General features: G+C 46.7%; 1 protein-coding gene across 1 annotated transcript in view; it reads left to right on the plus strand.

The window, feature by feature from the left end:
- DIP2A (disco interacting protein 2 homolog A) overlaps positions 1 to 24202 on the plus strand; it is an 81702-nt gene extending 57500 nt beyond the window's left edge. The window contains exons 22-38 of the mRNA XM_081087856.1: positions 1956 to 2070; positions 6424 to 6625; positions 7475 to 7584; positions 7666 to 7746; positions 7855 to 7978; positions 10345 to 10466; positions 10636 to 10747; positions 11860 to 11969; positions 12461 to 12591; positions 13515 to 13683; positions 14345 to 14515; positions 16356 to 16417; positions 17060 to 17117; positions 19137 to 19211; positions 20648 to 20822; positions 21532 to 21655; positions 22274 to 24202. Coding sequence (XP_080943982.1) covers positions 1956 to 2070; positions 6424 to 6625; positions 7475 to 7584; positions 7666 to 7746; positions 7855 to 7978; positions 10345 to 10466; positions 10636 to 10747; positions 11860 to 11969; positions 12461 to 12591; positions 13515 to 13683; positions 14345 to 14515; positions 16356 to 16417; positions 17060 to 17117; positions 19137 to 19211; positions 20648 to 20822; positions 21532 to 21655; positions 22274 to 22526 — 2194 coding nt within the window. The 3' untranslated portion in view covers positions 22527 to 24202. The remainder of the gene's footprint in view (positions 1 to 1955; positions 2071 to 6423; positions 6626 to 7474; positions 7585 to 7665; positions 7747 to 7854; positions 7979 to 10344; positions 10467 to 10635; positions 10748 to 11859; positions 11970 to 12460; positions 12592 to 13514; positions 13684 to 14344; positions 14516 to 16355; positions 16418 to 17059; positions 17118 to 19136; positions 19212 to 20647; positions 20823 to 21531; positions 21656 to 22273) is intronic.
- The last annotated feature ends 301 nt before the right edge of the window (positions 24203 to 24503 follow it).

A 24503-nucleotide genomic window follows, 5' to 3' on the forward strand; every position in this document is an offset into this window, starting at 1 on the left:
TAAATATACCTTAAAGAAGTCATTAGGGAATTCTGCCAAATGGTGGGTCAGCATGGGCTGCTGGTCTTCCCCCAGGAAAAGATGATGGGTGTGGGATAACTGCCCAGGAGAGACCAGCAGGGCAGTCCTGTAGGTGCATGCAGCCTAGACTGTCCCAGAACATCACTGCCTGTCCTCACAGTGGAAACCAGGGATACTGCTGGTACAGGTGTTCATGGGGTAACATCAGGGTAGCCCATACCTCTCCTAGGGTGGATTATAGAGACTGACTCCTTGCATGGCCACCAGAACCTGATGGTGCCCAGAAGTAAAGTCCCCGTTCTGAGCAGGTACCCTATGATGCAGTGCCAGCCTGGATGATAGGCTGGGGTTGTTGGGTGATTGCTCTGCAGGTAGTCAGCATAGTCTGCCTGTCCCCATCAGGGAAGAGCTTGAGGACCACAACCATTTTGAAATAGAACTATAACTGATTGAATGTGTGTGCCACTGGGGTATTAATAACATGAAATGAGATCAAGAAACCATAACAGTTTACACAAAGAACATAATAGATGGAATAAATAGTAGGATAGATGCAGCTAGAGAAAGAATTGATAAGCTGGAAAGTCAAATTGAGTAACTACTCTAGAGGTAAAGAAATAGAAAGTTTTAAAGAAAAATTAACAGAGATGGGGAGAAGAAAAGAAGAAGGGCTGGCAATCTAGGTATCACACTTGGGAGAGGAAGAAGGAGTGATTGCAAAGCAGGAGGCTGGAGTGCTCTCGACTTGAGTAGAGCCCATATGGCTGATTTGGCAATGTCTCCCCAGCTCATACAGAACCAGGCAGCGAGTACTAGGGCTGGTACAAGAGAACGACAGTGCAGTAATATTTTTTAAATTTTTAAAAGGAACTTTTAGCCTGGATTTTGTATTTATCCAAATTGTCACTTAATTGTGCAGTTGGAATAAAAATATTCATGGGTCTATAAATTTTAGAAGTTTGGCTACCAAAAGATCCTTTTTGTGAAAATACTCTCAGATGAGGTACTAAGAAATACTCAGGAAATGCTACAAGATGTATGAAAGTAGGGAAAATTTGCCCTGGCTGGTATGGCTCAGTTGGTTGGAGCATTGTCCCGTGCACAAAAGGTGGCAGGTTCGATTCCTGATCAGGGCACATACCCAGGTTGTGGGTTTAATCCCTGGTCAGGGCACGTGCAGGAGGAAACCAATTGATGTTTCTCACATCAATGTTTCTCCCTTTCTCTTCCCCCACTTCCTCTCTCTAAAATCAATAAAAAAAAGGAAGTAGGGAAAATTTAATACTGGGTAAAGTTTGTTGTATAAAAAATCATGTGTGTATGTGTGTGTGCACACACGCACACGTACATATATGCACACTAGTCAAAGGAAAGAATGAAGTTATGTCCATAAAGGCCCAAAATTAGAACCTTAGTCATGCATGGTGGTTTGATGGGGAAACCAGCACCTTGCCTTTTAGGAAAAAGGTATATAATCTCAAGTTTAAAAGAAGAAAAAGGCGACACAGAAAACATGTTGAAATTCTTAAAGTAAGATGGGAGAAACAGGTCCAGTAAACACAAGCAGATTAATTCAGTGAGAGATAGATTTCATCTGCTGGATGAAAAATGTCTCATAGAACTTAGAGACAAAGGTTTTTGCACAAAGAATGTGTCATGTTATTAACATCACAATTAAGGAAAAACACCTGGTGGTTTTGATTTGTACCAGAGTCCTCCCTGTTTTGGTGAATTTTCAGTCATATTTGAGGAAATTAGTGACTCGTTACTTTTTAAATTCTCAACAAGATTAGAGACTGGCTATTTTTTAAAGCCCATTGTTCAGTTGATTCTAAACTAGCACTTCTGCATCATCCTTTCAAGAGAGAAGAGGTGTCTGCATCCCTTCTGGCATCCCTTGCTGGGTGGTCATTTCTGCCCTTGTCCTCCCCCAGAATCGCTGTGTTCTCCGTGAGGGTGCTGCATGACGACCGGATTGTGCTCGTGGCCGAGCAGCGGCCGGATGCTTCCGAGGAGGACAGCTTTCAGTGGATGAGCCGCGTGCTACAGGTGGGCGCGGAGGCACACTCCTTCTGCCTGTCTGTTGGTGTGTGGTTCAAGGCGAGTCCACCTGTCCTAGCATTCCCCATTTCATTCTTTCAGAGTAGGCGGTGAGTCCCTCCTCCCGCTCTGTGCTTGCAATACCTTCTCATTTCTGTAACCATGTTGAGCAGGCCAGATGTGCAATTGCCCCACACTTACTTGTGGGAATGACTTGTTTGAGACTCATGGCTTCCAGGATCCCTTCTTCACTCTGTGCTGCCTGGCACACAGTAGGCACTACATAAACACGCAATTTGTGAGGAGGAGGAAATAGCATTTGAAACTGAAATCTGTACAAGGGTTACTGTGCCTTTATTATCTAATAGCAGCACCATGAAGCTGCTGTCAACTCGAATGGTTTTAAATGAAAATACCGCCTAGATTTGGAGTGAGCTGATCCCCAGGGTCTAGGTGAGCGGATGACGTCATCTCATGTTTCTTGGTAACTGAGGTCTGCCTGGTCTTGGCACGATGGCTGAAATAGCCACATCCAGTGTAACAGCTCTTTCTTAGGGAGTTTTTGTTTATATAGGAGAGAGAGGGTATGTACCGCTGGTGTTGTGCGGGTCAGGAATTAATAAATGCCACCAGCAAGAAGCATCCTGTGCTGTAGGAAGTGAGAAGAGCCCGGGAAAGGCCAGGGGAAGGAAATAGTTTTAAACTGGGCCTGGAAACGTGAAAATGGGTTTGCTTCTCTTTATTTTCACCTCTTGATGTAGAGCAGTGGTTCTCAACCTTCCTAATGCCTCGACCCTTTAATACAGTTCCTCATGCTGTGGTGACCCCCAACCATAAAATTATTTTCGTTGCTACTTCATAACTGTAATTTTGCTACTGTTATAAATCGTAATGTAAATATCTGATATGCAGGATGTATTTAGGCGACCCCTGTGAAAGGGTCGTTTGACCCCCAAAGGGTCGCGACCCACAGATTGAGAACCGCTGATATAGAGCAAAATATATTAACTTTAAAAACTAGAGGAAGCAAGTGGAAGAACATTAGTCAGCCATCACCCAGAGAAAACCACTGTGAATACCTTGATGTCTACCCTCCATACTAGTTTTACTGCATACACCCTAGAAATATGAGTTGATATATGATCCCTAAAATTTTAAGATTCATAAAAATCTATGGTAATTCATTTTAATTTTAAGGGGTTACACTATTTTGTTTTATAGATGTCCTCTAACTTAACAAGTTCCTTATTGTTGGGCATTTAGGTTAAATTGCCAGTTTTCAATGTTCTAAAGGAAAGTTCTTAAAACTAAAATCTTTGTGTATGCTCTAAATGTTTGACTTAATTTTCCTAAAAGTGCTGTTACCTGGTTCAAGGTTGTGCTGATTAAAAAAAAAAAAAATGCACACTACCAGATTACAGGTCTAGTATTTTGACAGGCAGGAAAGAATGTGGCTCAGAGGTACATGGTATTAGGAAGCTGTAAATCCAGAAGTATTTGATGGAACAGGGAGTTTTGGGAACTGTTGATTGGATTCAGATTGTAGAGAACCTTGAACACCAGTCGAAGAAATGCACCATTTGTCAACAGTGGGAAACATGGAAAGTTAAAGTTAGTAGCATGACATAGGGAAACCAGTCTGGAGGATTAGTGTAGTGTGTTTTGAGGAGTGGCGGGACTGGCAGAGGGAGACAAGTATAACAAGGGTAATTTAATAGCTCAGGCAAGAGATGGAAAGGTCCTACCATTTGAACTTTTCTGTCTGCACAAGACTTGTAAATAAACATTGTGTACAAAATTTCTAAACAAACAAAATATATGATATATACATATATTATAATTTTCAGTGTACAGGTCTTTTACCTCCTTGGCTTAATTTATTTCTAGGTATCTTATTCTTTCTGATACAATTGTAAATGGGATTGTTTCTTAATTTCTCTTTTTGATAGTTCATTATTAGTGTATAGAGATGCAACAGATTTTTGTATATCACTTTTGTATCCTGAATATGTTTACTGAATGTGTTTAATATTTCTAATTGTTTTTTGGTGGAGTCTTTAGTAATTACTGTATATAATATAATGGCATCTTTAAATAGAGACAATTTCACTTATTTTTTTTTAAAAAAAATATTTCATTGATATTTTACAGAAAGGAATGGAGAGGGATAGAGTTAGAAATATCGATGAGAGAGAAACATCGATCAGCTGCCTCCTGCACACCCCCCTAACTGGGGATGTGCCCCCAACCAAGGTACATGCCCTTGACCAGAATCGAACCTGGGACCCTTCAGTCCGCAGGCTGACGCTCCATCGACTAAGCCAAACCAGTTAGGGTGACAATTTTACTTCTTGCTTTCCAATTTGGATGTCTTTTATTTCTTTTTTTTCTCTTCCTTTTCTTGCCTGATTGCTCGGGCTAAGTCTTCTAGTACTAGGTTTAATAACAAGTATAGGTATCCTTGTCTTGTTTCTTTTCTTAGAAGAAAAGCTTTTAGCTTTTCACTGTTGAATATGGTGTTAGCAATGGGCTTGTCATGTATGGCTTTTATTTTGTTGAGGCACATTCTCTCAATTCCCACTTTGTTGAGTTTTATCATAACAGTAACAGCTGATGTAAATAGATATCTAGTCACAATTCAGATTTACCTGATTAATGTTTTGTTTGTTTGTTGGTCTCAGGATCAAAATGGGGTTAAAAAAAATTGTACTTGGAAGGGACAGGTCTTTAAATCTTTTTTAATCTTTAGACTCCTCCTCTGTCATCATTTTCTTGCAATTTGTTTATTGACAAAAACAGGTTGTTTGTCCAGTATGTTCGCTAGCCTGACTTCTGATGACTGCACCTCTGCAGTATCATTTAATGTGCTCCTCTGTCCTATCATTCCTACATGTTGATATTAGATCTAACAGTTTGACCATGCTCAGATTTGGTTTTCTGACAATGATCCTTCATAGAAGGTGGTACATGATGCCTGGTTGTTTAGCACTCCTGTACCCAGTGATGTGTTAGGACTTCACAGTGGTGCTTCTTTGATGCTGTTATTCCTTCTTCATCGTTCACAGGAGCAGCGGTAGAAGTTTCTTCTAGAAAGAGTGCTGTCCTGTTGAATTCCCTGGGGACTTGTAGGGCAGGCCATGCAGGAAAACAAGATCAGGGATTGATTTCAGAGGAATGAGCTGGTTTCCTAGAAAAGTAAAAGTGACCACTGGGTTTTATTTTATTTTTTTCATTGTGAACTAATGGATTTAAACATACTGGATTGTTTCAGATTATTATAGTTATTTTATTTTTTCAGTGGTCAGTCAGGGCCTCTTCAGGTTGGCTTGTGAGGCCTTTTGTAACACCCCTGCTCCTTGAGGCCAGACTAGAGAGCAGAAGGCTCCGCTGCCTGGAGAGGTGGCGCCTTTCCTGTCCTATACCTGTCGGGGCTGGGACCCCAGCTGCCTTCCAGGGGAAATGGAATTTGGGACCACCATCTGGGCACTTGATGTTACTGGCTTAGTTACTGTTTCTGGGCTTTTTTCAGTGGACAGAGTAGGAAATGATGTCTCTTTGTCTGCAAGATTACCTACATCATGAGTTTATGTTGCTAGTTTTAACTCCGATTCAAGATTGAAGAATTTTTATTTAACTTATTGATCTCCTTTCTCCCACACTAAATGACTCGAACAGAGTCCTCCTTCACCTTAGGCCACTCCACCCACCCTGTAGTCATAGAACCGCAGCCTGTGCACTGCCTCTAAAACAGATTTTTGAGAGCAGTTGAAGTTGTTTTTCAATTCTTTCTGCCCACAGGACATATCCACTTGGGGGAGACTCAAGTCACCGTGTTTAAAGTCACTTTAAATAGACACTCTCTATGGGGCTGTGCCACCAACCTGATTCTAGTTTGCTTGAGTTCATTTGTTTTGTTTTACTTTCAGTTGTTTTAAGTGTTTTGTATGTAAAAGATATGTGGTTCCAAAGTAAAATCTGAAAGCAAAGTACATTCAGAGGAGTTCAGCTTGTGCCCTTGCTTGTTCACTCCTCCCACAGGAGGTCATTTAACATGTCTTTTGGCCTATAAGTGGTTACAGGCTTATGGACCTGTATATAGACACATTGTGTGTATGTATGTGTGCATGTGTGTGCAAGTGTTAAATGATAGAAAGTGTACATGCATCCATCTTGTTTTCTCATTTAACAAAATGTTCTGATGTCACTCTGTCTTCTTGACCTTTGGGTTGTAAAGTCCTCACCCAGTGCAGTGCCCAGCCTTTATCTTCCTAGCCACCTTCCGTTGGTCAGCATGTGCTCCGACATCACTATGCAGTGTGTCGGGTCTCAGAAGTCCTTCCTGTCCTGTATCCTCCCTTCCAGGCCATTGACAGCATCCACCAGGTGGGCGTGTACTGTCTGGCCCTGGTTCCTGCCAACACCTTGCCCAAGGCTCCTCTCGGAGGGGTTCACGTCTCTGAAGCCAAGCAGCGCTTTCTGGAGGGGATGCTGCACCCGTGCAATGTGCTAATGTGCCCGCACACCTGTGTCACCAACCTTCCCAAACCTCGCCAGAAACAGCCAGGTTAGTTGTGCATAACAGCTTTAAAATGGGTGGCAGCCATAATCATGGTTAAACGGTGCAACCCAGGGTTAAGAGCCAGAGTGGCATACCAGGCCAGTCACCAGCTCCTTCCTCCTTGGAACTGAGTTATATAGGACAACACTTTACTACGTCACCAGTATGTGGCTTCCTCCAGTCCATCTCAATGGCTAAATTCAAGCCTGGCTTCTTAGGTTTGGATGGTGAGACAGTGGCTCCCAGGGAGTAGAAATCCTGCCCAAGAGCAGACGTGGAGCTCGGGGCTTAAAAAGCCTATTTCAGTCACTGCAGTGCTCATGATGGGCAGCCACACCAAGCCAGGACAGGGGCATGCTTGCTCCTCCCCTTAACCTTGTGACTCACCACAGCCACAGGTTCATGAGACCTGGGAGGTCTCAACAAATACTCACTTTTCCTTCCCTGGTTTAACTATGATATACAGTACTTCATTCTTTTGGTTATGTAAATTTTTAATAAATGCTGACTTTTCTTTTTATTATTATTGAATACTAAAATATCATTAAATAAAATATACTTAATCAGGAAGGTGTAATTTCCTGTTTTATACATAAAATACAGTATAACAATGAAGTAATTAAGAGTTTAGCTGTGGCTGAGGTCAAATCATATCCCCCAGATATGTGCCATATTGTAAATTTCTCAATCTGGCATTGCTTATATTTAAAGAGAGATTCTATTCTATTTGTCATTTAGCATAAACCTTGTAACTGGTTTCCTGAACATCTATATCATAGTGAAGAGTTGAATACCTAAATCAAATAAAGAGTGTGACATGTCAGTACAAGTCATCAGCATCTTCCTGTTTTCTAGAGGTTGGACCAGCTTCCATGATTGTTGGGAATCTGGTTGCTGGGAAAAGAATTGCGCAGGCCTCCGGGCGGGAGCTGGCCCACCTGGAAGACAGCGACCAGGCCAGGAAGGTAACGGGCCAGTGCCTGGGAGGGTGAGGAGGGCACCTCTCTTGTGAGGCTGCGGAGGATTGAGTTGACCTCTCTGCGCAGTTCCTGTTCCTGCCTGATGTGCTACAGTGGCGGGCCCACACCACTCCCGACCACCCGCTCTTTTTGCTGCTGAATGCCAAGGTGAGGTTGTCTCGGCTGCCCAGTGGAGCGTGCACAGTGTATACTGAGGTACCTGTGGGCAAACGCTCTGCTCCCCAGTTCAGTGTGACTCAATGATGGCTTTCCTAGGGCACGGTGACGAGCACTGCAACCTGTGTCCAGCTGCACCGAAAGGCTGAAAGGGTGGCCGCTGCTCTGACGGAGAAGGCAAGACTGAGCATTGGGGACCATGTGGCTTTGGTCTACCCCCCAGGTAAGCACATTGAGGCCTCCCAAAACTCACCTGGGTCCCTCCTCCACACACACCCACATCTGTTGGGTCTTCTCTCATGGGACAGTCCCAGTGGTGCTGGTATCATGATCACCTTTCCCATGGACTGTTGCAGGGACTCTGGTGGGCTCCTGGCTGCAGTCCTGCACCACTGCAGTCATAACAGTCCAGCTACCAAGGATTAACCTTGGGTCTTAGTTGTTACAGTTAGTTTCTTAATACGTCTGTACCCCCTTGTCAATAATTGTAATCTGTTGTGATTAGACTCAGACTTTTTTAGTAGTATAGTCTTTGTTATCTTTCTGCTTTTTATCTGGCTGGTCTTTCCCTGTCTCTCCCCTACATTTTATTATTATAAAGCAAGCACCCTTGTTACCACCAGCCAAGTCAAGAAATAGATCTTTGCCAAGTACCCAGTAGTCCCTTTGCCTTCCCGTCCCAACCACAGCCTCCTCCATCCTCTCAAAAGTAGTCTCTGTCCAGACTTCTGGAGTCGCCTTTCTTCCATTTGTTTATAGTTTGATCGCTAGACATTCTTGCTGTTCTTGTCCAGGGGCCTAAAGGATTTTCTCCTTTTGTTAAAGTCCAGAATGTAGTCTTGATATTAGTTGTTATGGGACAATAATCTCATGTATAAGGAAGGTATTTTTAAATAGGCAGCTTCATTTTTTTTAACTTCAAGAAAGTTTTCTAGAATCACTTTTTTCTTCTATTTTTTCTCTTCCCTTGCTTTGATCTTCTTCCTTTCATCCTCCTCTGTTCATGTGTTAGATCTTTGTCTTTAGTAGTCATTTTCCGTTGAGATGTTTCTGTTTACTAAATTTCTTTTTAACAGTCCCCTCCCTTCCTGTTACTGAGGCTTTGTCTGTTGTCTTTGTTTGCTCTTGTGCTCCCTCTACTTTCATATTCATTTTTTGAAATGATTTTTCATAATGTCTAGTTCTCTCCTCATTTCTGATTTTTTCTAATTCTGATTTCTGTTATTCTTTTATTTTTTATATCATCTTCTTAATGTATTTTAGTTCATTTTAAAATAGATGATTACAGTTTATGTCTGCTGTCTGTCTGTTTGTCTATATAAGTTTGTGGAAATTTAACCTCATGTGGTGGCCAGCTTTTTGAGGTCTCCTGACCCTGTCCCTTCCTCTCCCCAGTCTTATTGCCATCTGTCGCCTTTTCTCCTTCTTGTCCCTTATCTTGCCCCTACATCCTCAATTTGTCCTTCCCTTCTAGCTGTGTCTCTGCCTTTGGGGGCCCTGCCTGCTGTTGGGTTGGTTGCAGGGACAGCAGGAGCTATGCTTGCTCACGAAATGAGTTCCCGTTGGTACCTTTTTGTGTTCAGTTTGATGATGTGTTTGTGGCACGTTGGCAGAGTGACCATGCTGGGTGTGAGAACACTCACATGTGTTGGAACTGCTGTATGCTGGCCCTCAGTGTGGCCCTCACTTGATCCTCCCATCCACCGATAGGCACAGAGCAAATGTGTGGTCCTATGGCAGCAATACCTGTTGGAACTAGCCTGGTCTGGCATGGTGGGTGGGCTCAGCCCCTGCTAATTGCTATGCTGAGCTGCCCCTGGCCCCAGTGGTCACATTCCTAGTTACTGGTAGAGCCTTGGGATTTGTAATCTGGTGGAACCCACAAACTGGGTTAAATGTGGCATGTTTATCTTGACTCTGGAATTGAAACAGCCTGAGGATGCCAGGTGGGGGCCTTATCTGACTTGAGGGCAGCAACTAGAAAGGCATTCAGGGTGTGTGGGGCACAGGTATCCTCAAGTTTGATTGAGTTTAAGAGGAGAAAATGGGTTTTTAAATGTAGTATGATTCCCCATGAGTGTTAAATTATGGGGAATTTGAAACATAAAGAAAAGATGAAGGAACAGTATGGTGTTCTGTGTTACATCGTGTGGTTGAGAGCGATGCAGGGACATCCTGGCCTGTCCCCAGGGTGTGGACCTCCCTGCAGATGTGCAGCAAGGAGGTACAGGGCCTCCATGTGTGCTGCCCTGGCTCCTGTGTTCTCCTGTCTTCTCTCGTGGACAGCTTAGCCCTCAAAGGTCTTTGCAGTCCTCGCTCACAGGGATGGTGGTCAGAGCTTCTGTTCTAGTAGGCCCAGGCTGCACCCACGCTCCTCCCTGGCCTCCAGGGTCTGTGGGGAGTCCCCTGCAGTAGAGATAGCTTCTGTCACTCCCTAACAACATTGTGTTCGATAAATGTTTCACTAGTTGGGGTAGTAGCAGCTTTACTAGGTAAAACAGATTGTGCCCCTGTGTCCTTTTCGCTGTTCCATGGCACTAGACGCAGTGCATTGCAATCAACCCCACGCTAACCCCCGTGTCTCCCCAGGGGTGGACCTCATTGCTGCCTTCTACGGCTGCCTGTACTGCGGTTGTGTGCCCGTCACTGTGCGGCCCCCACATCCCCAGAACCTCGCCACCACACTTCCCACCGTCAAGATGATTGTGGAGGTGAGTGTGTGTGGTGGCCCCACAGGGCAGACCTGATTGTGGGCCTGGGTGCTGGTCGGACCAAGGGTTTCCTCTCCTCCCAGGGTCTGGTTATTTCTTCAGGGCCCCACAAAGGGGTTTGCTCCCAGGCATCATGTCTCATTGCACCTTTGATCCCTGTGCTCTGCAGGTCAGCAAGTCTGCATGTGTCCTCACCACACAGGCCATCATGCGGCTGCTCAAGTCCAAGGAAGCAGCAGCCACTGTAGACGTCCGGACCTGGCCCACCATTCTAGACACAGGTACGTGTCTTCAGCGCCTTTGGTGTGCATACGGGTCCCCACCAGGACAAACCTCTCTTTCCTTTCATTGTTGCAAGGATTGCATTGTTGTCACCCAAAATACGTTAGGTAAGAACAGCTGAAGTAAATGGTGAGGAGGCTGCTAAAAGGAGCCTGCTGACTGGTTCCCAGGAGCCCGTGTCCACCTACTAAAGTTGGACCCAGGATGAAGGGTGACATGAAGCATAGCTCACGTCATGGCAGGGTCTCTACTGTCAGGGGGAAGCGAAGATCCTTGCCCAAGACCTGTGTGCCTGTGGCCTGTAGCTCATGCCACTGCCTCATGCCTGCAAAGCAGTTAGCAGTTGTGGGGATATGGACAGTCCCGCAGTATGTGTGCATGCATATGCACGCCCCAACACACACCTATCCCTCATCCCTGTTATTGGTGAGTGCTGCCTCACCCCATGACAACGAGAAGGGCTGAAAACCTCTGTCCCTCTGCCTTGGCCCGTCAGGTCAGCCTAGGGCTGATAGTGTCATCCTTGTACCTTATCAAGACACCCCGAATGAGCAGCACTGCACAGGCTCCTTTGGTGATGAGGTACTCAGCCACATGAATGCCAGGCAGTGAGCAGACTGGAGTCCTTTTGACCCAATCCTTATGTGCCTTTGTGCTCCAGGGCACCACCTTTGAGAGGAGGTCAGGATCCGTGTTGTCTGTGACCACCTGCTTGATACTCATCGACAGGCATGGGAGCATGTCCATGATGCTCTCACTGGGCAGAGTTTTTGTTGATCCTGGCTCAACCCAGATTCTGTGACCTGTGCACTCCTCTGACCTTTTCACTGGTGACCAGAGGACTTTCCTGCAGCTCTTATGGCCTGTGTCCTCCCCTCCATACTCACCTCGCCCACTGTCCCTGTCCCATAGCATCAGCACTGTCTTGGTAGGTCCAAGCCATGTGACCTGTCCTTGAAGGTTAAAATAAGCTTTCCCACTGAGATACAGTCTGCTTTCCTGTAGCCCAATGTCTGTTCTGAGCATGCTCTCCAGGACTCCCTGGTAGAAATGGTCTCATCTCTCCTGGTGAGAGCCTGAAGTAGTGTTAACAGGCGTCTCCCATTAACAGATGATATACCAAAAAAGAAGGTGGCTAATGTGTTCAGGCCTCCCTCCCCGGATGTGCTGGCCTATCTGGACTTCAGCGTGTCAACTACAGGGATCTTAGCGGGTGTGAAGGTGGGTCCTTTGATCATAGTTCCCACTGCTTCAGCCCCTGACACGGGTGGGTAGAAGGGGTGTTAGGTGCGGGTGTGTACAGTCCCTTTTCACGCAGAGCCTGAAGCAACAGTGTTGTTCCTTAAAGTTTGTGTTTAATACCAGTAAACTCCAAAATTGGGTTAGTCTGAGATGAACGCATATTTCGGTATTTTATGGTAATACCTGAACTTTCAGATTTATGGCTGACTTGCCTTGAGGAGAAGTGGCTTTGATGAGTCCATATCCTTACTGGGAGCCAAGTGCTTCATTAAAGTTCTTTATTATCCTGAAATCTCATGTAGAAGTATTTTCATGTGCCATTTCTTGAGTATTATTTGATTTATGTGGGGTTGTGAGCCAGTCGTCCTTTAAGGAGATAAATGTGTCTGGCCACTGCGGACAGCAGGCACTGTTGTTAATCCCTTTCCTCCTGCACATCACTGAACAGACCTTGTGTTTTACCCCCTAAGATGTCACATGCAGCCACAAGTGCCTTGTGCCGCTCCATAAAGCTGCAGTGTGAGCTGTACCCTTCGAGGCAGATCGCCATCTGCCTTGATCCCTACTGTGGCCTTGGCTTTGCCCTGTGGTGCCTCTGCAGGTGAGTGGAAGTACATGTGCAGGTGAGTGTGCAGATACGGTATGCATGCAGATGAATGGATAGAGAGAGCAGGTAGTTTGCAGGTGAGTGGAGGTAAAGGATGCAAGTGAGTGGAGGTAAAGATTATAAGTGAGTGTGCAGGTAGAGTATACAGGTAAGTATGCAAGTAAGGAGGTAAAGAGTACAGGTGAGTGTGCAGGTTAGTGCAGGCAGAGGTGCATGCAGGAAGAATGTGCCTATAAGTTTGCAGGTAGAGTGTGCAGGTGAGTGGAGGAAGAGTGTGCAGGTAAAGTGTATGGTTGAGTGCAGGTAGAGTGTATAGGTGAGTGGAGGAAGAGTGTGCAGGTGAGTGCAGGTACTCCTGCTGCTGCACCCTCCTGCTTGATTGGAAGTGTATGTAGTTCTTTAGAACTTTAACATTCTAAGATGCATTTTTGAGGCCAGTAAGTCAAAGATACAATTGTGAGTGGATTTGTTTGGGGGTGGAGTGGGTTTGAGTATGGGTCTGAAATTGAGTAAAAGAGTAAAAATACATTTTTTAAAAAATACAAACATTACCCATTACTAGTAATTAGGGAGAGACTACTTAATTCCATCAAATACTAGGAAGTAGCGACAGGTCTTTAGAATTAGAACACCGAGTCCCCAGCCACCAGACCCTATCCCTAACTGTGACTCTGGGTCCTTATGAAGTGCTGAAGGGACACAAGGACTCCCTGTGCATCATGCCCCTCCGCCCATAGTTTTTTTTTCACCAAAACTCTGTACAGTAGGGAGAATTGTCCCCCTGTTCTATCCTTGGAAAAAGAATGAGGCAGCCACAACAGGCCCATTGGGTGCAGGCAGGCAAGGTACCTGAGGTGCGCAGATGACACACCTGGGCAGAGCGGCTGAAGCTGACTTGACCCTTCGTGGCCCCACAGTGTCTACTCTGGACACCAGTCCGTGCTGGTGCCCCCGCTGGAGCTGGAGAGCAATGTGTCCCTGTGGCTGTCAGCCGTGAGCCAGTACAAGGCCCGCGTTACCTTCTGCTCCTACTCGGTGATGGAGATGTGCACCAAGGGCCTGGGTGCACAGACAGGTGTCCTCAGGGTGAGTGTGTCTGTGCCCAGGCCTGCTTGTGCCCTACTGTCCTCATCCCTTTTTAGGAAGTGCCCAAACCAGGGGTTTCTAGGTTGGCTCTTAACCGGGCCATTGGAATCTAAAAAAAGACTCCCAACACAGCTCCAAGCAGTTGGGGAAACAGAGAAAACCCTTACCAGGCACCAAGTCATGCTGGCTCTATGTCCCTTCTTCCCGGCACCCACCCTGCTGGGAGCTATTCACTCACTCCCCACCATACCTCTGTAGTAGGTAGTTGCTCCCTTCATCCACACACCCATGTGGCAGGATATGAGTATGGGTGGGCAGGCGTGTGGGGCTGGCTTGGGCAGGTACATGGGTGGGGGGCATGAGGGAGCATGCAGAAGGGGCAGGTCTGACACTAGCACTGGGGGCATCTTGGAAGTGTCAGGTCCTAAGGACCTGGGACAGGATCGGGGAGAGCCCTGTGGAGCTGTGACCAGATGAACTGAAGGACTGGCTGGTGTGGATGTGGAGCAGATGGGTACCCTCTAGCAACTCCATACTTAGAATTCTGTAGAATGAGACCGCAGCGGAGGAGGTGGGGTGTATGTTCAGGTCACACATGGGTCCCCTCAGGAGCTTCCTAAAGGAGTGTTCAGGGCCTGTCTTACCCTGCTCCTCCCCACAGATGAAGGGGGTCAACCTGTCGTGTGTGCGCACATGCATGGTGGTTGCTGAGGAGCGACCTCGGATCGCGCTGACACAGTCCTTCTCCAAGCTGTTCAAGGACCTGGGCCTGCCTGCACGTGCCGTGAGCACCACGTTCGGGTGCAGGGTCAATGTGGCCATCTGCCTCCAGGTAAGGTGGCTGGGCCGGGCACCCAACACAGACAGTTTTTTAATCGTCGCTGTTCCTTGTTGTGCCGGCTACATCCATTTCTCATTCTCTGAGCCTTTAATGTTTCATTTCCAGTTTATCTTGGAAAGCTATGAGGGTTCTATTTTTAAAAGATATTCTCTTCACAAACAAGGCTTATTTGGAAAAAAAATTATTTTTGAAATGACTATTTCTTATCTGGAAGAATCTCACTAAGTTGGATAAAATATGCATTTAATTTTTTAAAACAACAATACTGTTTTAAGACACCTAGTAATTTTAAATTGAAACATTATTGTGATAATTTGTATTACCTGTAATTATATTTGAGACATTAAGGTATTTTACTTAAGGTATTTACATGAAGTTTCAGAAATTGAACAGCTAACTGCAGTGCTGTTTACTGCTTCTTTAGGTGACTCTGGTTATTTTCCAGATTTTGTACTAGTATCTCAATTTCACTCTTTCTAAAACTATATGAAATGCCTGCTCACCCACATAGAAAAGACTTGTTAGAGGGAAAGGCAGCATCAGAACCAGAGCAGGGCTCCGGTAGAGCTGTTTCTTGTTTCTGGAGCCTTGGCTCAGCTGGGCCCTCATCTCAGAGCACTCCTGTCATGGGCCAACTGTGGACCATCATCCTTTCCCCCTTATGCTGATGTCCTCTCAACCGTGAGAAGACTGTGCTACCACTCCACGCCTCAGACCCTTGCCATGTGGCAGGAGGAAGTGGGCTGGGTGCCCTCCTCATACCCTCCTGTTGTAGAAAGTAGGACTGAGCGACAGGCTCTTGGTGTGTAGTCAGCAGCTGTAAATGAAGGCATGTCCTCCTTACTCGATATTTGAAGGTTATCTCCTCTCTCTGTTGGCATGTGGGATGCCATGTGTGATTGCAGAAGTCTTAATGAGATAATCACATTTGCCCTTTGAGATGCAGTGACGCATTTTGCTGTCTCTTATCGTGTGTTTCTCACGTGGCCTGCTGCTTTCTGTTTGTCTCCTGTGGCCGTCTCCTCCTGTCTCACTCTGCTGGCCTCCTTTGCCTCTGTCAGCCCAACAGGCTGGGAAAGCTGGCTGAGCAGGTATGACCTTGACCTCGAGGTACCTCTGTGCTTCCCCCATGAGTTCCTGTGGCCTTCTCCTCAACTTCAGACAAATACGTGTTTCTTTTGCTGTCTGACTTTGCTCACACTGAATATTATTTTACATACTATAAAATGCCTCTGTAATAAAATTTAAGCAAAACTGTTTTTTAAAAAATTTAACATTCATAGCATTGCCTCTGGAGGGAAGGGCTGTTGAATCTCAATGAAGCAGTTTTTGTTACGTTGTCTGGGATCTTCAGAGAGTGATGTTGAGCAGAGTGTCCATTTAACTTGATGTTCCTTATCTAATAAAACAGAAAATAACATCCTTCAGTCAGGGCCCAAATGTCAGAAGTGAGGAAAGGGAGAACATCACTCTGTTGACCCTGATTGAGCCTCTGCTGTGCTCAGCCCTCAGCAGAATTAGGTCAGCTGGAGAGAGGCCAAGCCTGACCGATAGCTGGATGCAAATGCCCTCAAATCCTGTGATGGTGTTTTCACCATAACATAGAGACCAGCTGTGAGAACTGACATGTAAAATTGTACAGTTTGGCATGTTCATTCAGTGTCACTAGTGTTTCACTCGATGTTATCAAGCCATGTAATGTTTGGATGGAAGGCATCAGTGTCCCTGGGCAGGCTCTCTGCTAGAGCAGAGATGCTGCCTTCCGGCGGCAGCGGGAGGAGCTGTTAGGTGGCTGTGCCATGTAGATGCAGACGTGCTGCTCTTCTTCCAGGGCACGGCTGGCCCGGACCCCACAACAGTCTACGTGGACATGAGGGCGCTGCGCCACGACAGGTAACGCCACTGGTGAAGTTGTGCAGCTGGGTCTGCCCTGACTGGCCCTCCTGGCACCTGGACTAGCAGGTGGCTGGCTAAACTCTACTGGGGAACCTGGGTCTCCCTCTGCGTCACTGTGTCCTCGAGATTCAGTCCATGTCCCTTTATCTGTTGTTCCTGTGATCAGGGTGATAGGAGTGACCAAACATTTGCATTTAGCTTTTAATGGGGTTGAGGACAAGTAAAGCAACTAATGGCAAGGACTTTTTACCACAATACCATTTTAAGACAGGACTTAGTTTTTACATCAATAAATATGTGCTGGGGGTCCGGGTCCCTCTCAGCTTTGAAGCTCTGATCCTGGTCTGAGCCCTCAAATGTGGCCATGCTGCAGTTCAAGGTAGACAGATTACTGTGGACAGGGCAGCTGGTTGGGGACGGCCCCCCAAATACTTAGAACAAGCTTCTGCCCTGAGTTGTGCCAGGTGAGCCAGACAAGTCGAGGGCACCTGAAGTCACTGTTCCAAGGTTACAATAGGTCATTGTCAAGAGACTGACTGTCATAGTGATAATTTCTGATTATCTTATGAGTTGCCTTTTTAGAGGTCATTACCTATATAGTAAATTTTATTCTGAAAATTTTCCCTTGTTAATTTTTAGGGTACGTTTGGTAGAACGGGGTTCTCCGCACAGTCTGCCATTGACGGAGTCTGGAAAGGTAGTGGAAACTGCACTTCTCCTGATGAACACAGACGGCTGTGGTCAGGCTGGGCTGGGCTAACGCAGGAGGCCTCCTCCTCCCTGCAAACACACACAAGGACTAGGTTAAGTCTTAGTTCAACACACATCGAAAGCACAAAGCCAAGAAAGGAGGACTGCGGGTGCAGAAACACAGAAGGAACTCCCATTGCTGGGGCTCGAGGCCATAGGGCCCCTTGGCTCAGGGCCCAGTGTCTTCACAGTCTTGGACAAGGACCAGCACAGCTACCCAACTCAGGCCCTGGCCCAGGTGACAGCCAGAAAGTGGTTCCCTCCAGGGCCTTGGGCAGTGGGTGGAGTCCTAGAGCCATCTTGCAATTTTCCATTGAAGCCAGTCCAGAAGACTGGGAGCCCATAGAGGGGTTGGGAGGGATGGGGGTGGGAGGAGTGAGGCCATCTGAGGGTGCCCAGGTAAGAAATGTGAGCACCATGAGATGGGTCAGCAGACAGAGACCCAGGGGAGTAGGCATCCTCAGAACCAGGGGAGGCCCGATGACGCCATGTGATGAAGATGGTGTGCCATGGCCAGCAGACAGCAGGATAGTGGGCAGGGCTGTGTGCCCAGCATGGCCAGGAACAGGAAGCTCCCAATCCATGCAGCCTACAGGGCTACCTGACTGTGTAAGACTGCTTACACACTCCTGTGGCTACAGATCCCTTTGGAGAGGCAGCAAGGTGCCTGGAGAGGAGCTCGTGTGCATGTACTAGGGAAGAGGAGGAGCAGCCACAGGGACCCAGGGCAGAGGGCTCAGCTAGTCAAACATCCTGGGGAGGGAGCATCATCACAGGGAGACTAGCATAGCTACAGTCGAGCTGGGGGAAGAGGAGGAGGTGCAAGGCTGTGGAAGCACACTCCCATGTGCCTGCCTGTCTTTAGCATCACCTGGAGGAGACCAGCTGAATGGTGAATATGGGCAATGATCTCTTTCCGAGCACACTGCTGGAGCCCACGCTCAGTGGACAGCTTTGCTTATCCTTTTTGTACGCTCAGCATATTGCCCCTGTATTATTAAGTTTCAAATGAGTTATGCCTGAGGGATTTGTGTTCTGGAAAAAGCTCTGGCTTTAGGGTTCAGGTGGGGGCGGCCCCCATGGAGAGAGGTCAGAGGCTCCAGCAGCATTCAGGAAAACAGGACTGTCCCACGGGTAGTGTGTGGCAAGGATGCAACAACAGTGGGAGGAGAAGAGGGTCTGGCACTGACCGTAGGCAGCAGCCTAAACTCACGCCCTTCCTGTAACTGACCCCTCATCCCTTCCCACCTGCCTGGGGGACCTCAGTGTCATCATCATTTTGTATGTGAGGAAACAGGACACAGAACAGGTGACCATGCCTGGAGCAGCCACATGGTCTGACCTGAGCCCAGTGAAGTCTCCCCAGGACCAGGTGTGGGGGGGTTCCCTGATTTGAGGCACCTGCCCTGGAATGTTTTCCATGGCTCCTGGGTATGAGCTGGTGCCTCTGTCTGTCTGAGTCGACACAGAGCAGGTGGCCAGGGGTTGGACTGACTCTGAGTCATGGGCAGGAAGGGTTCTTCAAGGTTAGAGTTCCAGCCCAGAACTAGGAGGCTTGATGAAACCCATGGACAGAGTCCTTGCATGGCTGGGCTGGGGCGCAGCTGAGCTGTGGGACTGGGTGGCCTTCTGCACTTGTGTGCCCCACAAGAGGCAGGCAGTCCTCGAGTGGCCTTGTTGAAAGATCCCAAGTAGAAAAGATGCTTATATAGAGCCTCTCTGCCTCTCACAACATCCAAAATAAGGTCCATTCTTAGGGACTAGGGTCATTTTGTTAAGATTCACATATATTTTTATCAATTAAAGTCTTATTTCTGTTCAGATTCAAATTTGGGTTGGCTTTAAATCTGATCACTTACATGTACACATTGTGTTGTTTGGATTAGCTTCTGAGGGCTGTTGGTTTTAATGTCATTGAGTTTGGAGTCTTGTGTTGTCTTTGACATGGGCACGGTTTTCCTTCCAGATCCTCCCTGGAGTGAAAGTCATCATCGCACACACTGAGACCAAAGGGCCCCTTGGAGACTCACACCTGGGAGAGGTGAGGCTGGGGGTTGGGTTCTGGAGCCTCATGCACCTCAGGAGCTGCTCCTCCACCTCTTCCCATCTGCCAAGCTCTTTGGTCCTTTTCCCTCTAGGCACATTTGTGCTCCTGTACCCAGTACTTGGGTAGGATTTCGGGGATCCATGGGATGAGTCTCCACTCCAGGTTCCCTACCAGCAGAGAGAAACCTTGAGTTTTGTAGGTACTTGGAGACCCTAGAAGCCACAAAGGAACCCGCAACATGGAGAAAGCAGCTGTGTCTTAAAACACAGTTCCTGCACCAAGCCAGGAGCCACAGCCCCGAAGGAGGGCCTGGCACGGCACAAGCACTGAGATGGGAGGCGGGGTCCTCTACTCCTGAGGACACGTCCCCTGGACACACACAGGCTGTGCAAGAATCATTGTATTGACATATGGGCATTTATGCATATGTATCCAGTGTAACAAGGCAGGTGGGACTTACTACCGGAGGCCAGGGTGGCAGGGAGAGTGCAGGTCACAGCCTGAGTGCCCACGTTGGTTCTGTTATGATGGGAATGGTCTTATCTTCCTAGTTCCAGGCCCTAAGGACATGCCATGGAACCTATGTCCTGGCATCAGGGTCTCTGGTGTGGACAACCTCCAGGGTCCTGGTAGATGGCACTCAAGGGCAGTCATACAGACACTGCCCAGTCTCAGTCTAACTGAGACAAGGGTGTGAGTGAGCCTGGGGGACTCCCAGGGGTTGCTCGATGTCCAAATGGGAAGATGTGCCAGTCCCAGGGTTGGGTGGGGTCGGTGTGGGGCCTCCCTTCTGGCCACTGGACCTAGGCCTGTTAGGGTAACATGGTGCCCCCAAGATGGTCATGGAGGGTCTGTGCAAACCTGGGCCCCACCCCTTGTGGCAGAAGCCCCTGTCAGCTTCCCTGTCTCTTCTTAGGATGCTGCCTTGTGGGGACATCTGGAGCCAGGTGCTTGATCTGGGGAGGTGACTGTGGGTCCTGGATGGGCTCTGTATTTAGAAGGACACCCCAAGGGGCCCCAATACACTGGGTACTGCTAGCATGTGTGCACCCGAGAGTATATGGATGTATATAAATTCACACATATACAGGTAAGTCTGGTGCAGGGTTTGCCCACTCAGTGAGCCTCACTCCATCACTCTTGCCCATGTAGACCTGTACATCGCTCCCCGTCCTCATTGACAACAGTAGTTTGATGTGAGGAGCGGGAGTCACCCTGTGAGCGCATCTACATCACAGAGTCCTGGAGAGGAACGCTCCATTTGAAGGAAAGTTACTTGTTTGCTTTCCGTACCTACAATTTTAACTTAGTTCACAGGATAAGCGACACTGAAAATGCCCTGCCTTTTTGCAGTGTTTTAAGTTTTCTTGGCGAGTGGATGTCTCATGATAACCTGTGCTCAGCTCATTCTTGTCCTTTGGGCCCCACAGATCTGGGTTAGCAGCCCCCACAATGCCACAGGCTACTACACTGTCCATGGAGAGGAAGCACTTCATGCTGACCACTTCAGTGCTCGACTGAGCTTTGGAGACACCCAGACCATTTGGGCAAGGACTGGCTACTTGGGCTTCCTTCGGAGAACGGAGCTCACTGATGCCAGTGGAGGTGAGGGGTTATGGTGACCCCGTGTCAGCACTGTTGGGGGTGAGGGGCTCTGTCCACAGCCCACAGGGTCTGCTGCTGCAGCTTGTGAGCCTGACAGGCACGTGCAGCATCTCAGGGATTCCTGCTGACTCACCATACTCCTTGCAAGGAGCTTGTATCTTTGGATGTGGGGTAAAGGATGAGCTCTGGCAGTGGTGTTCTCTGAAAATTACTATTTTTCCCTTTGTGACCGTCCTTACTGTTCTTGGACCCTCAGCCTCTGCTGAATTTGTGGGGTTGTTGGTAATGCTGTCAAGTCCTTCCCCAGGCAGAGCCCTAGGCAGAGCCACCTGCATGTTTCACCAGCTGTGGGTAACCCTCCCCACACACGACCCGTCATAACTGCAAAGTCCTTAGGCCCCAGCAGGCCAGCCAAATCAAGTCAGAACTTTTGGTAGCCCCTGTAGATGCTGTTTTGTTTCCAGAAATAGTAAATATTATTTTTAAATATATATTCACACATTGACGTAATTCTTTGGAATCAAGGGGATGGACAGCACCTTTATCAGGCTCTGCTGCACGCCTCACCCATTTGGAAGCTTGGTTTTAAGTGATGTTGGAATAGTGAGCTCCCTGTTCCAGAGAGCCCGACTCAGGCTGACACAGATGTGTGGAGGGTGCCCAGATTGCACTGTGCCTTTCTGAGGTGTGCAAACTGTGCCCTTCATAGAGCGACATGACGCACTCTATGTGGTTGGGTCTCTGGATGAAACACTGGAGCTGAGAGGCATGCGGTACCACCCCATCGACATCGAGACGTCTGTGATCCGAGCACACAGGAGCATCGCCGAGTGGTAAGAACCCAGAGGAGGGCAAGTCCCTCCCAGGCCCTCATCTGGGGCAGAGCCAGGGACTGAGGGCCATCTGCCTGGTCACGTTTCTAGCAGACCCCAATTTCAGGCACATGCTGGCAAAGCCTCCTCTCCCAGAGCTGGCCCTGGGCTCTCCAGACCTGCTCTAGGAAACACGCACCAGAGACCCCTTGTGCAGCCCTTTGGTTTTGCTTGGGCTTTCCTTTTTTCCTAGTCAGTTTTAAACCAAGCGTTTGACCCTGAATGAACAGGCAAAGTGTGAGGTCTCCACAGTTTTCCTGGTGTTTCTGCTTTTAATGTGAATTTTCTCATTTAAATGGTTGTGATTCATAATTTCTTCACTTTGTAGGGAGCTTGCATTGGGAGAGGCTCAGTTTTCAACATCAAATAATGAATGCTTCTAATTTTTAGCAAGAACTTTCATTAGAATAGATAGTCCTAGACGGCCTTTCAATTGTGAACGATGTTCAGCAGCAGCGCAGTGTCAATAAATATACTTGTATTTTTACTCTCCTCTGTTTGGCATCATTTCCCATGTATCTGTTGGTCCTCAGAAGCTGATGTCCATGCCCTGTGATGCCATCTGTCTTCTCCCTGCAGTGCCGTGTTCACCTGGACCAACCTGCTGGTTGTGGTGGTGGAGCTGGACGGGCTGGAGCAGGACGCACTGGACCTAGTGGCCCTAGTGACAAATGTGGTGCTGGAGGAGCATCACCTGGTTGTCGGTGTGGTGGTCATTGTCGACCCAGGCGTGATCCCCATCAACTCTCGGGGTGAGAAGCAACGCATGCACTTGCGTGATGGCTTCCTGGCTGACCAGCTGGATCCAATCTATGTTGCCTACAACATGTGAGCACCTCTCACCAGCTCCAGGGTTCTGTCCAATGTGAGGCTTCCAGGGGTTGGAACCATGTGAAGGTGTTAGAACATGTGAAGACACTGCAGTGTGTCTGTAGCCACCAGGACAAAGGACTGCAGTCATCACGAAATACTGCACCCCTTACCCTACTTTTAGAGATTCGTCTCAAAGTTCCCCAAATCTTATTTGAGAAGCCACTTCCTGAATTATTTGAAGGAATATTTTAATCTTCAAGGACATTTACAAAAACATAAATGTCAGTATTTTAACAGTTAGGGTGACTGGGAAAGGAAACGAAAGGCCTGGCCATGGGTATCATGAGGAATTGCAGGTGTGCAATTTGTTCTCTACTGTATTGCAAGTTTGCACTTTTTAGACTAAAAATATAGTTCTTGATTTAAAAAATGCAATTATTTATTCCCACTTCAAATGACAAGTTTATATGTAGAATTTAAGTTAGTAAGGACTTGAGGCCCCAGTACAACTGATTCACAGGGAGGAACAGAGCCCAAAGAGGCTGATGGGAAGGGCAGCAAGACCTGCCCACTCCTCCTACCCTGGCTCTTGGGCCCGAAACCAGGCACTCTAGTTACAAGGTGCTTCCTCTCTCCCAGTTTATTGAAACAGGTGTGCCCGATTGTCTGCACACATTGTCACTAATGTTCAGTAAGTGCATTTGGGGCTGTCAAGGTAGATACTCTGTTTCGGAAAGATAAACCAGCATTTAGTTTTAAACCACTTTCCTAGGTTTGTAACTTAATGCTGTTTAGTTAAATGCTTGTTTTCATAACGTCACAATGTAAATTCTTCTCAATACATGGAAGTTATTTTCATCCCAAATTAACAGATTTGGAAGCATTGATGACAGTGTCTGAGGTTGTCACATCCTCAGTGCAGTTTAGCTCTGGGGAGAGAGAGCCTTACCCCATGATGAAGGTGGGCCTGGTTACCCTCAACCTGGCTTTTACATTTTGAGTTGTATGCTTATTAAATTTGGCCAAACCATATTCAGTTATGACTAAACGGAGTGATATTATAGTAAACCTAAATCAAAGAGAATATAAAATCCTTTAGAAACTTCTAAGAATTTGAAGTGAAGCTCAAATCTAAGACATAGAGTATTTTTATATAGCTAATAAAGAGTATGTTATGAAGTTGTTGGGTTTTGGGGGGAACTGTGGATGGGAAAGTTTATGGATCATGCATGCTTCATAGAAACAACCAGGTTTTTCTGGAATTAGCCTGAATCAGTGCCTAACAAAGCTGTTATTAATTCTCTACCATTTAAAATTCTGCACCAAATAGGTCTGGCTAAATAGGCTAACTCTCACATTTTACTCTTATTTGGCTACCAATAGCAGGTGCATTGTAGCAGGTGCTCTGTTTGCCTGTTGTGGTGGACTGCAGTTAGTTATGTTCCAACATACTGAAATTGTAATATCTATTGTAATTATGTACATAGTCTGTGTAACTTATTGTTTGACATACAGATAACAAATATTCCTTATAATAGAATGGCCGGCAGGGGAAAGAACTACCTAACCCTAATATTAATGTAGTAGTTTTGTAGCAAATATTGTAAAATTTTTGTATGGAAAGGTCAGTGTCAGTAAAACAAGGTGTCTTGTAAATTAAGACTTTAAGAAGCACATTAAAATGTTTTAAGATTACTCTCTGGGAATTCTGTATATCACACTAAAATTTTTTATATCATAATGTTAATAAAAGTTATTGATTTTGTAATTCTGCATTTTGAAATGTGTGAAAAAGTTTTTTAAATGATACCAAATAGGATGGATTTTATTGTGCATTACTTTTTTCTGACTATAAAAACATTTATGCTTACAGAATAAATCTACAAAGCACATTAAAGTGTAAAGAAGAAAATCTATAATCCTACCTCTGAGTAATATAGCAGCATTAGTATTTGACGTAAATCCTTTTGGGGATTTTTTTCCTTTTAACATATTT

This window comes from Myotis nattereri (genome assembly GCF_964212035.1).
Source record: "Myotis nattereri genome assembly, chromosome: 3".
Taxonomy (NCBI): domain Eukaryota; kingdom Metazoa; phylum Chordata; class Mammalia; order Chiroptera; family Vespertilionidae; genus Myotis; species Myotis nattereri.